Below are 15162 nucleotides of genomic sequence, written 5' to 3' on the forward strand. Positions count from 1 at the left end.
TTGGTTTGTTGATAAATTTTATTGCGGCGGTTCGGTCGTTATTCGGGCAAAATTAAAATAAACTTTGTCGGCGCCCAGCAAAACTCAGAGCGAAACGAAATGCGGCTGCAAAAATCTATCTAAATTAATTGTAACTACTTAAGGTCAGCCAGTGCTGTCCCGTTAAGTGAAAGAGTCAAAATTTAAGTCACACAACGGCTAGAACAGCGCGTGCCCCTTTTCCCCTCTGTTGTAATCGTGTTCGTTGTGCGTGGTTTAGTTCATGTGTGTCGTCACGGGGAAAAAGTGAAATTAGCTACCCATAGGAATTCAATCTCTACAAGGGATTCTCCGCCTGTCCGAACTTGGTGTGTGTCCAAGTTGTACTGTGTTTTGTGAAGTGATTTTAAATAAAATAACAAAGCTGGCCCAGTTACAGGCAACAAGCGATAAGCTATCCTCGTTCCTCCTGAACATGGACGAGGAGGAAGAGGAAGTCACCGATCTGAAACTGCAATTGTTTCACAATACAGTACGCGAGCACATTGTAAGTAAACCCCAGCTGAGGGCTACCTCTGTACTTCCACCCCAAAAAAGGTTTCCAGAAAAACATAATCAGAACGCATCAGTGGCAGCTGCCGTTGCAGCCTGACTTTTCATTGCAACTGTACTGGTCGTCGCAGGGGGCGCTCGAATCTGAAAGTGTACGTGTGTGTGTGTGGGCATCGAGTTACATTATAAAATTTGATAAACAAAAATCATGGGTAATTTATTTGTTTATGGTTGTTATCAGACACGGGTGTCAGCAATTTTTCTGCGCCTGCGTTCGACTTGTATATATGGTCTGTCGTCCAAGTGATTATCGGAGAGGAAGTGGACAGGCGATAGTGGCCAGCAGCCACTTCTTTGCACTTTCTATTTGGGCTGCAAAAAATTATCGCGAAATCACACACACACACGAACACAATCAAAAACACACCTGTTGTTTAAAAATAACCCAGGGGTTCGAAAAGTTGATACTTAGTAGAAGAAAATTCAGGTAGGAATCGTACTATGATCTCAATGGGAGATTAAACTGTAACATTTGGAGTGTCTAAAAGAGATTTTAATGGTGAATTAATAACAATATACAAGAATGTGTAATTGAGAAAGGAGCTGCGGCCAAATAGTGCTCTAAATGCATATACCGTCCGACATAGAGGGCATAGGGTCAGCACCCGCAAGCACAACATTTCAGCAAGAAGAAGACCGTAGTAAAAGAAGGGGAAGCAGAGCATGCAAATTGAAATGAAACGGTAAAAACATAACACAGACAGCAACAGCAAAAAACAAAATATCAGAAAGAAGGAATACAAAAGCAACAAGTGAAAGTGTTCCCCACTAGCCAGATGTCTATTTATAGACATTTGGGGGTGTAATACCCAAAACAGAAACAAAATGCATATGTAAATATGTATAAAGATATGTTTGTATGTAAGCAATGTTTATAAGATTGCGAAAAGCATACATTTTTTTCGAAACAATTTCGATAAACACTTGTGTAGACGACTTGCAGACCCAAGCGATTTTCAAGTGCATGGCAAAGGCTGCACGATATATTCGCCCTCCCTCCTTCCTTCCCTTCGAGACTGGGAAGGTAGGTGTCTGTCGTGACCAGCAGCAGCTGCTGGCGTTTGTTTAAACAATGGCAGTCGAGGCGTTAAACACATTTGAAATTGTTCAAATTACTCATAAAAACACAGACATACAACCCATGGTATTTTGGTATTTTTGTTATTAAGGCATTTAAAAATAGCCATAGGTTTAAATATAATCACTGCAGATGGATTTAATTCCAGGAAATGGAAACCAGTTTTTTATTAAAGCACATTTCTCATTGCAACGCACTGCCGAAAATTGAATAATTTTCCCCCCACCAAAGGCAGAATGTGGGTCAGATCAGAAGTACGTGAGCTGTGGCCAAAGCCGAATGCGATTGACTGTAGGAGACATAGCAAAGCGCTCATGAATAATGCAGAAGTACACCCGAAAACCGAAACAGAAGTACCAGTGGGGGGTTAAGTGGGAAGTTCTGGCGAGCGTTGGAAGCCCCACAACATGGGAGCACATGGGAAGTATGAATGTGGTGCCTGACTGGTGGGTTGTGCAACCACATTATAATGCAGCTCTTAGTCATTCTCTTACAACTGTTATGTGCTTCGGCACAGCGATAAGACGTTTGAAAAACTATAGTTTATGTATGTATAGTTCAGAGTGGTTTACGAATAAAATTTTATAAATTTCATTTTGCTTTCAGTTTTCACCTACTCAGACTGATTTGCATCTAAAAACATCTTTCACCTTGTACAATTAAATTATGTGAGGAAACTCCCATAGTTTGTACGATTAGATACCCTTTAATTATAGATTGAGCTAACTTGCAAGTGGAAGAATAATAATTTTAAGGCTTCAGTCATACTTTTTCCTTTGGAAGAGAAGATCTCATAAGAGTCTCAACAGCATTTTTTCCTAACTACCATTGCTGCAGTCCTCAAGGTCCAAGAGTTTTCTACCTTTTCCCATCTATAGAAATGTAATTTGCCTTCTAGTGCAGCAACTCTTGGGTATAGAGCTCTCAGTAAATAAATTTCGCCAGCCCATTCACCGGCAAAGTTGTCTTCAACCCAAGCAGCAACCAGTCAGACAAGATATTATAGTACATACTCGTAGTACAAATGCCGCTGCTTGTCTTCTCTCTCTCCCTGTATCCCCTGCTGCCTGCTTCTTGCCTTGCAGTTTGGGCGTTGTTCCTATTTATGGCCAAAGTCGACGTCGACATTAAATGGCCGTTGTTTTCCTGCCGATTTCGATGTCTCGAGTTCATGTCAAGTCATTGACTCTCCTTGTCGCCTATTATACGATTTCGAGGAATCATCTTGACTAAAAGATATCACTTTTCGGTTAGAAATTAAATTTGTTTTGCGGGCACAAATCTCTTGGAGCGTGTCATCATTTAATTTTCAGCTACTTATACGCTTACTCGTACTCGTACTTGAAGCTCTCGTTGCATTTTCATTGCCTCATTTTCATTATGGAATGTGTACGGGCAATGTTTATAGAAGTAGAAGCCGCTCATACCATCTCGCAATGGACGTCGTCTACGTGTTCCAAGCTCAACAGAGAGAGGCACGTCACTGCCCAGCAGCATGTACAGTGCGTTTCAGAGTCATAAGATGGTTGTCAGAGATTACAATTCAACGGTCCCTGGATTTTGCTCAGTCATTTGGGTTCTCCCCATACTATAGTTATGAAACTTTTATATTTTATGGTCTTTCCACACGCTTGACTCTACAGTCTCGAGTCTAGACGATTGAATGTTCTATAAATAAGACGACGCACATTTGTTGATAGCAAATGTTTAGCGTTTCTTTTTATAATTTTTTAATATTTCGTCATAGTTTTGTAGAGAAAACTTCTTGAACAGCAATAAGTTCGGGGCACACAGGATGTGTAGAAATGAAGTTCTGTGACAGCCGAATAATTGAAGATAATTTGATTTAATTGCCTCTGATCAGACCGATCTATCCGATGGTTTTCGATGGGGCCAGTCAAAAGTTAATTGGAATTTGCACGAATACCACACTGAAGAGTATCTCACAGATACAAGTGCAACTATCTTGAATAACAAACAAAAGCAGACAATTAATTGTTATTTTTTGTTCTCTCACTCTCTGTTTTTGTGTTCTCTGCTTTGGGTAGAACATGAAAAGTCTCTTTTGTTAATGAGTTATAGTATATGTACTATGTATGAGCGCCTCTGCGTATCTATCTATTTACGTATCTATTTTTGTTTGGTTTAACCACAAAAAAATATAGAAATATGACGTGTGGCATCTATTTTGTGGCCATAAATATTTCCCAGTCGCTCTTTTATTTTTTGTGCTTCCAGACATTAATTCATTTTGAACATAAGTCTTGTGCGGGGATAATCGCCAAATGTTTGAAGTGGATGACATTCAATTGGTTCCCGCTTTCTTGGGTCGGTCTGCTTGGTCTTATCTTCAATTGTCGTCGGCCACTGATAAGCCCTGTTTGTGACCTTTGCACGCTTCTATTGCTGCTGTCGTCGAATACATTGGTCGATTGTTCCCTCGATTGGTGGTCATAATTAATCATCAATTACTCGCATTTATTTGCTTATGTTGATGGTCGGTGTTGTAACCAAGGTGCTTGCTGCAAGTGGTTAGGGAACTTTCTGTGGTTTCTCTGAAAAGTGGATTTTACCCGACAGTAGCGTTCTTTTATAAGGCACTTTTATGTCGTTTCCATGCACAAATATTCATTTTATCCATTAATGTGAAATGCGACTGATTCCAAGATAGTTTAATGCCAGAATGGAAAACATTTTGAGTAAAATCTGTAAGCCATCTACACTCTCCTCGCACACATTGTATGTACATACATATGTACATACATAGCGCGACACATTGATGCACGGCTCGAGACGCACAAGCGTAAACTGCAAAAGAGAATGCCCGAGAATAGTATGAAAGAAAACTTTTATACAATGCGTGTGCTTGACTTAGATAGGGTTTTTCTAAGCTGCTATTTTATATTTAGATATATTCATTTGCTCTTCATTCTTCCAGGCAGTTTTCGCCATAAAAATACCTTCTAAATATAAAACAACTTGTCAAGTCAATTGAAAAGCACATTTCTTTGATTTAAGAAACAAAATCGTTTACCAAGAATCTTTTGTCCAAGTGAAATACAATCTTCAATGCCATAAATAAGAGCAGTTCGACGCAAGTACTTGTAGATACTTCTATAGATATGACCCTGAAACAGTGCAGGAACACTTGATAGAAACAGACTTTGACACCCAGTACCTTCCTGATTCACGCTGAATTTTATAGAGATCTAGTTCCTAATCGTATCATTCATACAAATGTGCAGATGTGTGTTTGGGGGTCTGCAAACGTACATTTACTTGAGTATAAATAAATATACTTTAGATTCGAGCAAATATTTTGGCAGTTGGTAGACCGAAACGCCAAATAACGACAAAATATTTGCATTTAAAACAAAACAAAAGAAATGCGTGGTTGGTGAAAACAGTCTTATGAAATCGCGGATAAACAGATCAAGAATTGTAGTTCGATGTATGGCAGCTACATGAATGATATATTTTCTCTATTCTTTCAGATTTTCTTGCTGCTGATCATTTTGCTGTACTTTAGCTCCTATGTTGTTGTCTCACGTTTTCGGCGACGCGATCGTGACGATCTCTATTCGAATGACGAGGACGAGGTGCTGGTCTATCGCATAAGGTAAGGCATCCATACCATTTCACATGCGATCCCATCCGCCAGGGAGAGAGAGAGAGTCAATAACCTGCCGTTTACCTTTGCTAATTGCCAAGTCACTCGCGAGAGTTGCTGCATTCAAACATGCCAATGCCAGTGCCATTAATGAAAACGTTTTTCTTTTAACCCGTCCACCAATCTCTACAGCTTTTGGCTCTGCACATTCACACTGGCAGTTGCCGAAGGGGCTGCCATGCTGCTCCCGGTATCCATAGCCAGCAATGAGGTGCTGCTCTTGTATCCGAACAGTTACTATGTGAAATGGCTCAACAGTTCCCTCATACAAGGCAAGTAAAGTAAAACCCTAAAGCCCTTATGTTGATTAATCTTATTCCTGATACTTCTCCCTACAGGTCTCTGGAATCATGTGTTTCTATTCTCCAATCTGTCACTGTTCATCTTTCTGCCATTCGTGTATTTGTTCACCGAATCCACGGGTTTTGTGGGCCACAAGAAGGGCATACTGCCGCGCGTCTATGAGACCTTCACGGTATTCATGCTAATGGCCGTCATTGTCCTGGTAATAACTGCCGTTCTCAGCGCAGTTTTTGGGATACAAAAATTGCAATTCTTTTGGTTTTTAAGTGAGTACCGCACCCAGTCCTCCGTGCATCCATCAATCAATCAACCAACGAATGGGGAGCGGTTACAGTGCACACTGCACCCTCTTTAATCTATAAACAATTGTCGTAATTTCCGCTCTTTACGCTTCACAGATCTGGGCAGTGTTCACCTGCCGTTCCTTTATTCTTGTGTCTCGTTTCTGGGCGTCATGCTAATGCTGAGTGAGTATAGAATACAGTGTAAATAAAATAGCTTTAATAAATAATCTGCATGGGTGCTATGTCTCCGCTTCTGTTTCTGCCTCCATCTGCTTGATGTACTTTTCGATGTAGGCCAGCTGCTTGGGATTGTGTTCGCGTGCCTTGGCCACGCTCTCCTCAAAGTCCTTGGTCTGCCCGAGACGCTTGTAGGCAGTGGCCTTGTACAGCCAGGCACGCAGATTGGTCTCCTGCAGCTTGTCCACCACATACTGGCAGTCCTGCAGGGCGCGCTTGTAGTTGCAAAGTCTGAAAGATCAAAAGAGGGAGAGCTTAGGGAGAGCCTGACGGTTAGGCTCCTCTTTCTACCCACTTGATGTAGCACAAGGCGCGATTGTTGTATGTTATGGCACTGTCCTTAACCTGAGCCAGAGCCTTGCCGTAATGGAGAATTGCCTTTTCATATTTTCCATTGCGAAAAGCTTCGTTGCCATGACTGCCAGGGAAGATGAATGAAATCTGCTCTATAGACTTGAGTTGCTTACCTCTTTTGCACCTCCGCCTCGTATTCGCGCTTGGCCCGTGCCTCGGCACGCTCATTGGCATCTTTCTCCACCTGCTGCATGAAGCTCTGCTGGTTCATGGCCTGCGACAAGCCCGCCTCCTTCTGCTTGTCCTCCTCCATGCTCTTGCGGTTGATCACAGTGCGATTCTCTCGCACCTTTAGGCGCACATTGTCGGGATCCAATTTGTCAAAGTCCGTCTTGGCCTCGGCTGCTGTGGCGGCTGCTTCTTGCTTCTCATCACTCTCGTTCAATATATCGTCGATCTTCTGCAGAGTGGCCTCAAATTCGGCAAAGTCATCAAGTCCCTTGCTTGCCATATTGAGCTCTGATCTGTAATATAATATGCTGTTGTTCTTTGCAAATTTCTGTTTAAACTGCTGTTTGGATGTCATAGAAACCAACGCGCACTTTGTTTACGTGAAATTGATAGTTTGTTTGTTTTTTCTTCCCTCAGTTTGCACTCCCTACGGCTTTGTGCGTCTGTTTGGCGTTGTCAACCAGGTGCTGGTGCGTCCAATGCTGCGGCGGGATGTGAACGAGGAGTTCAGCGCCTTCTACATGGAGGAGGCGAGCGTCAAGCGGAAGTTGGCCCACATTGAGCTGCATAACGTGAGCATTTCGGATGCCACCAACGGCCATCGCAATGGACGCAGTCGTGGATATCTGCCACCGTCTCTGCTGCAACAGTCGTACGTTCATCTCTATCAGCGCAAGGCGATGGGTCACGATGTGAGCGAAGAGCAGCAGCAGCTCAACGAAAGACTGAGAGAGTTGGACTGTGAGCGCAAGGAGCTGGACAAGCAGCGCAAGTCGAGCACCTTCCAGCGTACATTTGTCTATCCGCTGGCCATGCTGCTGCTGCTCTTCTGCACGGGCATGACCATTCTGTTGGTGGTGCAAAATACGCTCGAGCTGCTCATAGGAATCAAAGCTCTCCCGCTGAGCACAAGGGTAGGTCGCCAGATGAGACTTTTGCCTAATTTTGTTGCTAATTAAATTGTGTTTACATTTTATTTTGCAGCAATTCACGCTGGGCATTTCATCGCTGTCGAAGCTGGGACCCTTTGGCGCCGGACTGGAGGTCTGCCTCATCTTTTATCTGGGCGCCACCTCTGTGGTGGGCTTCTACAGCATGCCGTTCATGCGGAATGTGCGCCCCAAGCGGCACCAGACCTCACTGCCCCAGCTAATGCTCAACTGTGGCTTCATGCTGGTTCTGTCCTCGGCCCTGCCGCTGCTCAGCAGGATTATAGGTATACGCTTGAATGAGGAAACACTCTCAATGGTTTTAATTAACATTTTTAACACTTGCAGGCATTACAAACTTCGATCTGCTGGGAGACTTTGGTGCCATCGAGTGGCTGGGAAATTTCCAAATTGTTTTGCTCTACAATCTGGTGTTTGGCACAACCACAGCGTTGTGTTTGGCCAACAAGTTTTCGGCCACCGTGCGACGTGAGCTGCGTGCCCGGTTAGTGGAAAACTATGTGCTCTTTACTAACTACATGAGCTTCATCAACTGATATCTGCGTAAGCGACGCCACACTGTGTCTCTCGTGCAGCTGCAGAGATGCTTTGTCGAGTCGCCGCTTACGAGTTTAACTAGATTCTATGCCAAGTATCATAATTTAAGTTTTAGAAGCAGTCGCAATACCACCGCTAGTCGCAACACAAACGAAATGAACTGTTGAGAGATATAAGGTTGAGATATATGGGTAAACTGACCGCAAGACATATACATACATATATAATACATACCTTATACATATGTTCTATATACACGTTTAGTTTAAACAGAACTGATATTCGTACCATCTATAACCAAATGTTGAACCGTTTCATTGTTGTGCTTCACACTTATGGAGGGTGGCCCGGGCTCCCTGGATGGGCACAGAAATCTCACAGAACATGTAAATAAGTAGAGATTTTAACTATCGCAAGAGAAGTGCAGCAAAAACGTTTCGATTTATGATCTAAGACCTGCCCAATTGTCCGCTCTCTTTTAAGGATACTTTTATGTGTATTTCCACGCCTCTTGTCGGTCAGAGTCAAGCGATAGATTCCATTTCGCTCATATACTTTTTATTTATTTATCCTTAAATGTTTAATAATTTGTCTGCTATTTATTTAAGTTTCAAGAATGTTCCTTACACCCAAAATAATTCATTTTATCGCATACTCAATCACACACACAAGCATCTAAAAATTATGTGATACAACTATAATAAATTAAACATTTTAACAAAATTAACTTGTTTCGCTCTGCTGCTTTTTCACCCTTTATTTGTCCAAATATTTACTGGCTATGATTTCATATTTTCTTTTCTTGCAGCTTGACCTCGCTCATTCTACTGCCCTGAGCGACACCCAATCCTAATAATAATAATGATTTTGCTGTGATTTAATGTATAATGAATATCAAATGGTTGAATAAATATAGAAATTTGTAATTAGATAGGATTTTTTAAATTTCAAAATCTCTTATTTACCACACCAAGCTATATTCAACAAGTTTGCCACATTCTTAGCGACGGCACTACGGGTGATCAATTAATCGATACCGGGACATGCACCCCTAATTTTTAGCACATCGCCAGAAAAATGTGTAGTATATTTCGGTATTTTACTGAGTGTCACACGGTATATTATACATTCACGGTCACACTGTGCTGCATTTTTTTATCTGGTGGCGTCGCGTTGTCGGTTTTTATTAAAATTAATTATTTTCAGGGGCAAAGGCACAGACAATTAGAAAATGCTGAGTCGCAAGCGTCGCGCCAGCTCCATATCGAGTCGACAGGACGAGGATCCGCTAATGCTGGACGACTCGACGCCAGAGCAGTCGCCGGTGCAGCAGACAGCGACACAATCGGCGCGAAAAAAGCGCCGCCTGGATCCGACCGAGCTCTGCCAGCAGTTGTACGACTCCATACGGAACATCAAGAAGGAGGATGGCTCGATGCTGTGCGATACGTTCATACGGGCGCCCAAGCGTCGCCAGGAGCCATCGTACTATGACGTGGTGGTGAATCCCATCGACTTGCTGAAGGTACAGCAGAAGCTCAAGACAGACTCTTACGACGATCTGGAAGATCTGATGGCTGACCTGGAGCTGCTTATTGGCAACGCGAAGGCCTTCTACAAGCCGGAGACCATCGAGTACCGTGATGCCCACGCCCTGTGGCAGCACATTCAGTCGCAGAGGCAGCGCATAATGGAGGCCAATGGCATGGGCGAGGAAGAGCCGCGCGCCAAGCGCATTTCGCGCAACATTCGCCGAATGACGAACAGCACGGAGCCGGGCGGGGATATGGATGATGAATTTAATCAGTATGAGGAGCTCTTTGCCTCCATGATGACGGCCACCGACCCGATGGGCGACAGGGCCATGTACCGCATGTTCCAGCTGCTGCCCTCCAAGAAGATCTACCCAGACTATTACGATGTGATTGAGCATCCGATTGACTTGCGTCTGATTGCGACCAAAATACAAATGAATGCCTACTCCTCGCTGGTGGAAATGGAGCGAGATCTGCTGCAAATGACAAAGAACGCTTGCCTCTTCAATGAGCCGGGCTCGCAGATCTACAAGGATGCCAAGGCCCTGAAGCGCATCTTTACGCAAAGGCGTATCGAGCTGGAGACTGGCAAGGGCAAGCTGGCCAAGCGGCTCAAGAATTTGTCCAGTGCGGTCATAGCCGGTAAGAGAATGAATCCTCCATCAAGATAAAAGTTTGAATTTCCTTTCATTCGCAGCATTGAAGGAAGAAGTGGAGAGCTCCGATGACGAGGAGACGAGTAAAAAGGGGGAGGGTCCCATGTGGGCGCTGTTTGATTATCTCTACAATGCGCCTGGGACATCGGAGCATCCCGGCATCACGGGTCCACCGCTGGGCAACTCCCTGTGGAAGCTGCCAGTGCGTCGCTTTCATCCGGAATACTTTGAGATGATCAAGCGCCCCATCTCCATGAGCCAGATCCACACGAAGCTGAAGAAAGGCGACTATGCGAATATTAGTGATCTCACCTCCGATCTGTATCTCATGCTGGACAATGCCAAGAAGGCGTTTCCGGTCACCCATCGAACCCACAAAGATGCTCTCAAGATGCTGAAAATTATGAATGCCAAACTCGTGGAGGAGTCCCTCGAGGAGACTGGGGACGAACTGGAAGACGAAGAGGGTGACGATTTGCTAGAGGCTGAAATCTTTGCGACGACCAACACACAGCCGGAAAAGCGGAAGCCGGGCAGGCCGCGCATCAACTCCAATTCGAATTCAAACACCTCGCACACGCCGAACAACTCGAATTCCCCCAAAACGAATCGCATTGCCATCAATGGGGCCATCAAGAAGAAGATTCTGGCCATCCAGAAATGCCTCGTTGAGTACTTGGTGGGCAATCGTCGGCCCATCGAGCTGTTCATGGAGAAGCCGCTCCGCAAAGACTATCCGGACTACTACGACATCATCCAGAATCCCATCGATATGAGCACCATCGACCACAATATACGCAGTGATCGATATGCAACCGTGGAGGACGTTGTCTCCGACTACCGCCTGATGTTCTCCAACTGTCGGCAGTACAATGAGGATGGCTCCACCATCTACGAAGATGCCAACATACTGGAGAAAGCCCTCAACGAGAAGCTCAAGGAGTTCCCGGGCCTCGTGGAGGTGAAGAAACCTCTGCAAAAGTACTCCAAGGTGGGGCGCAAGCCAAAGACTGCACTAGTCACCGATCGGCTCTGGCAATTCTATGAGACGCTGCGCGAGTATCAGGAGCCCAAGGGCAAGCGTCAGCTGTCGCTGATCTTCACCAAGCTGCCGTCGAAGAGCGAGTATCCGGACTACTATGACATCATCAAGGAGCCGATGGACATGGACCGCATTGCCCAGAAGCTGAAGCAGTCCGCCTACGAGAGCCTGGACGAGCTGTCCGCCGATTTCCTACTGATGCTGGAGAACGCCTGCAAGTACAACGAGCCCGACTCGCAGATCTATAAGGACGCCCTGGTGCTGCAGCAGCTGACGCTGCAGTTGAAGCAGCAGCTGCGCATAGAGCGAGACTCGCAGCCGGATGTGCCGCTGGCCGTGCAGGAACTGTTCCTCACACTCTTCACGACGTTGTACAATCATCAGGATGAGGAGGGACGCTGCTACTCCGACTCCCTGGCCGAGCTGGCCGAGTACGATGAGTTGGGCGAGGGGGCCAAGGTGCGCGGCATATCGCTGGACTTGGTTAAGCGCAGACTGGACAAGGGCGCCTACAAGCGGCTGGATATCTACCAGGAGGACATCTTCTCCTGCATGGAGCGTGCCCGCAAGCTGTCTCGCACGGACTCGGATATATTTCAGGACTCCATCGAGCTGCAGACCTACTTCATACGCAAGCGGGATGAGCTGTGCAAGGACACCCTGAGCTCGCCCGCTCTCAGCTTTACGCTGGAGCGCCTGATGGCCGATGTGGAGGTGATGCGACGGCAGAAGCTGCTGAAGGAGGAGCAGGAGCAAGAGCAGGACAAGGACGAGTTCAATGCCGCCAGCAAGGGCGAGAGCATGACAATCAATCAGCAGGTCTACTCCCCCGGCGACTATGTGTACGTGCAGATGCCGGAAAACAAGATACCATCGATAGCCTGCATCGAGCGGCTGTGGACATCGCCCAACAACGAGAAGCTGATGCAGGGCTCGATCTTTGTGCGGCCCCACGAAACGTATCACGTGACGACGCGAAAGTTCCTCGAGAAGGAGGTGTTCAAGAGCAGCATCTCGCAGACCATCTCCATGGACAAGGTGCTGGGCATGTGCTATGTGATGCACATCAAGGACTACATCAAGATGCGTCCCGACCGGCTGCTCGAGAAGGATGTGTTTGTGTGCGAGTCGCGCTACAATCTGCAGGGACGCTGCTTCAAGAAGCTCAAGAACTGGCCCCAGATACGCGAGGGCAGCTCCGTGCGGTTTGTGCCGCGCGACCAGCCGCTGGAGCTGAAGAGCGTGATGTCCGTGTTCAAGGAGCGCATTGAGAAGCACAAGGGTGAGCTCGAGGAGCTCAAAATGCAGGAGGCAATGGTGGAGAAGGAGAAGCCCAATGTGTCCTGCGATCCGCCACCGAATGCCGAGAACAACAGCGTCTACTACCAGCAGTACAACACCGCCTGCAGTGGGGCCATCAAGACGGGCGACTTTGTCTACGTGGCCACCCAAACGGGCAAGCAGTCCGTTGCGCAGGTCCATCAGATCTGGGAGCAGAACGGCAAGTCGTACTTCAAGGGTCCCTGGCTGCTGCCGCCCAGCGAAACGACGCCAGCACTGGGCAAGCAGTTCTTCCGTCAGGAGCTGCTCCTGAGCACCGTCGAAGAGGTCAGTCCCGTGGTGGGTGTCGTCGGTCGCTGCGCCGTGCTGGAGTACGCCGAGTTCATCAACTCACGACCCACAGAGATAGCCGAAAGCGATGTTTATATTTGCGAGTCCGTCTACGATGAGGTGAAGAAAGCCGTGCGCAAGCTGGTCGCAGGCAATATGCGCAAGTTCCAGCACAGCGCGGCAGTCACCGAGGATGAGATCTTCTACTTCAAGACACCCATCAAGCCGGCCAAAGACGTGAAGAGCGAGATGAACGAGTTGAGTATGCTGGAGGACTCGATGGATGGCGATACACCATCCCTGAGCTCCGAAATTGCTGCCATGTCCTCGCCAGCGCCGTCTGTGAACTCCACGCCGCTGACCTCCAAAGTGAAGGCTGCCAAATCAGCGAAGAAGTGCCTCACCGGCTACATTCTCTACTCCAGCGAAGTGCGAAAAGGTGAGTGCTCTCAAACATCTATCAGATTTCCCTAAGATCCTAATCATACTTCTTTTCAGGCATTTGTCAGAGCAATCCAGAGGCTTCCTTTGGGGACATATCCCGTATGGTGGGCAACGAATGGAAGAATCTACCGTCCAGCGTCAAGCAAAGTTGGGAGGATCGAGCCAGCAAACAGAACGAGGAGACGGCAGCCCTGCGCCGTGAGATAGATGATGCCCAGAACAGTGCCAGTCCTTCGTCCCAGGTCAGTGCCACACCGGAGACCCCAGGGCCGCCGCTCACCTACGAGTGCCAGTGGGACAAGTGCGATTTCCAGTTTGAGGAAATGCCCGACTGCACCGAACACTGCCTCTCCGATGCCACCGGCCACATACAGCGGCATCCGCAGGCTGGCGTCGAAATTGAATACGTTTGCCTCTGGCGCAACTGTTCGCGCATCAAGAAGTCCACCCAGGGATTCCCCAACGTGCTGCGGCTCATCAAACACGTGCGCGAGGTGCATTTGAGCAAGTGCGGCAAGGTCTTGGGCATAGCCGAGCGCAGCAAGAACTTTGTGCCGCGCCGGCAGAAGCACATGCCCCAGATGGCTGTCACGGTGCCAATTCCGCCCATCAATGCCCATTCACCGCGTGCCCCAAACACCATAGAGGCAGTGCAGCTGCAACAGCAGCCGCCACACACTCAGCAGATGTTGCAGCAGCAGCAAACGATTGTCCTCGGCCCGCCGCCAGAGCCGATGTTTGTCACCGTTCCACCGCGCACCACTCGCGTCATCCACTCGGAGGCCTACATCAAGTACATCGAGAGCCTCCAGACCGGCAGCCATCTCAATGTGGCCGCCTGCAACAACAACTGGCGTCGAGCCCTCACCCACGTGACTCCCGCCCAAGTTGCGCCAAAGGCGCCACTGCCCGAACACTGGCTGGGACCAAATGTCCGCGATCAGGACAGCGTGGTGCAGGCCCTGTGCCACCTGCGCAACTTTATGCTAGACGATGTGCTGCAGATACGCCGCAGCTGCAACTAAACGCTAAGCAATCCTCTCAAGTCCAAAGCGTTTCGAGTTCAATGTTAATATGCAACGGAAACAACAACTGAATTAGCTCCCAAAATGTTTTCGTATACATTAAGCAGTCGTTTCAGGACAATCGTATCATTAATTGTGAACTATGAGTACATATTTAAAGGTAGCACAAAATACCCATTCAAATCCAACTGAACTGGACTTGGACTCGTTTCCTTTAAACGTTTTTCGTTCAACAAATTGTTTAATAATTCCTACATTGGACTTTTTTCCTGAACGTTTTCTTTCATTCAATTGTTTCTAAATACTTTGCTTTATAGTTCTTTCTCACATACAACATGTACTATGTATTACTTCTGACTCCATTTCTCCATTGTTTCTCCTGAATATATTTGTAAATTCTTCTATTACATAAATGTATTAAAATAATGATTCTTCTATTGCATAAACCACGCTCTTCTTCCCATAAAATACAGAGAATTGCATAAAAACAACATGCATATCGTGTGCATGACGAGAAACATTGCTGCTTGGTTGGAGTTTCGCAGATCATGGTTCTTGTTGTTGGACTGCCACTGAAATGTGATTCCTATTCGCTATAACTTTCCTTCAGCTGCAGTTTCTTTGAGGGTTGTGTAACCGCTCCTGTGCTCCGCTCCCATATGGTTTCCATTCGG

The 15162-nt window shown here is 46.6% G+C and overlaps 3 protein-coding genes across 4 annotated transcripts; 2 read left to right on the top strand and 1 right to left on the bottom strand.

The window, feature by feature from the left end:
* Positions 1 to 16: 16 nt before the first annotated feature.
* LOC117899434 (protein Lilipod) lies at positions 17 to 9048 on the top strand. 2 transcript variants are annotated; one of them, XM_034809437.1, is made up of 9 exons: positions 17 to 526; positions 5164 to 5288; positions 5472 to 5611; positions 5678 to 5908; positions 6041 to 6109; positions 7106 to 7602; positions 7673 to 7904; positions 7966 to 8122; positions 8984 to 9048. In XM_034809437.1, exons 1-9 carry the CDS (start codon positions 455 to 457, stop codon positions 9009 to 9011), a joined length of 1551 nt encoding a protein of 516 aa, XP_034665328.1. In that variant the 5' UTR covers positions 17 to 454; the 3' UTR covers positions 9012 to 9048. The 2 variants fall into 2 exon arrangements, with proteins under 2 accessions (XP_034665328.1, XP_034665327.1); XM_034809436.1 differs by lacking the exon at positions 8984 to 9048 and having other exon boundaries at positions 18 to 526; positions 7966 to 8450.
* Positions 6027 to 7046, bottom strand: LOC117899435 (tetratricopeptide repeat protein 12). Its single transcript, XM_034809438.1, has 3 exons — positions 6631 to 7046; positions 6459 to 6581; positions 6027 to 6394 (listed from the first exon to the last, which is right to left on the bottom strand). Exons 1-3 carry the CDS (start codon positions 7041 to 7043, stop codon positions 6166 to 6168), a joined length of 765 nt encoding a protein of 254 aa, XP_034665329.1. The 5' UTR covers positions 7044 to 7046; the 3' UTR covers positions 6027 to 6165.
* Positions 9049 to 9315: 267 nt separating the features above from the next.
* Positions 9316 to 14849, top strand: LOC117896597 (protein polybromo-1). Its single transcript, XM_034805023.1, has 3 exons — positions 9316 to 10352; positions 10408 to 13458; positions 13518 to 14849. The coding sequence occupies exons 1-3, from the start codon at positions 9407 to 9409 to the stop codon at positions 14486 to 14488; spliced, it is 4968 nt and encodes a 1655-aa protein (XP_034660914.1). The 5' UTR covers positions 9316 to 9406; the 3' UTR covers positions 14489 to 14849.
* Positions 14850 to 15162: the final 313 nt, after the last annotated feature.

Source organism: Drosophila subobscura, chromosome O (genome assembly GCF_008121235.1).
Source record: "Drosophila subobscura isolate 14011-0131.10 chromosome O, UCBerk_Dsub_1.0, whole genome shotgun sequence".
In the NCBI taxonomy this organism is placed as follows: Eukaryota; Metazoa; Arthropoda; class Insecta; order Diptera; family Drosophilidae; genus Drosophila; species Drosophila subobscura.

Excerpts from the sequence above, each read along its gene's own strand:
- LOC117899434 (XM_034809436.1), top strand. The coding sequence starts at position 455 with ATGGACGAGGAGGAAGAGGAAGTCACCGATCTGAAACTGCAATTGTTT. Across the intron at positions 5,612-5,677 it reads CAACAGTTCCCTCATACAAG|GTCTCTGGAATCATGTGTTT; the intron begins GCAAGTAAAGTA and ends TTCTCCCTACAG. Across the intron at positions 5,909-6,040 it reads GCAATTCTTTTGGTTTTTAA|ATCTGGGCAGTGTTCACCTG; the intron begins GTGAGTACCGCA and ends TACGCTTCACAG.
- LOC117899435 (XM_034809438.1), bottom strand. The coding sequence starts at position 7,043 with ATGACATCCAAACAGCAGTTTAAACAGAAATTTGCAAAGAACAACAGC. Across the intron at positions 6,582-6,630 it reads GAGGCGGAGGTGCAAAAGAG|TCATGGCAACGAAGCTTTTC; the intron begins GTAAGCAACTCA and ends CTTCCCTGGCAG. Across the intron at positions 6,395-6,458 it reads CGCGCCTTGTGCTACATCAA|ACTTTGCAACTACAAGCGCG; the intron begins GTGGGTAGAAAG and ends TTGATCTTTCAG.
- LOC117896597 (XM_034805023.1), top strand. The coding sequence starts at position 9,407 with ATGCTGAGTCGCAAGCGTCGCGCCAGCTCCATATCGAGTCGACAGGAC. Across the intron at positions 10,353-10,407 it reads GTCCAGTGCGGTCATAGCCG|CATTGAAGGAAGAAGTGGAG; the intron begins GTAAGAGAATGA and ends TTTCATTCGCAG. Across the intron at positions 13,459-13,517 it reads CTCCAGCGAAGTGCGAAAAG|GCATTTGTCAGAGCAATCCA; the intron begins GTGAGTGCTCTC and ends ACTTCTTTTCAG.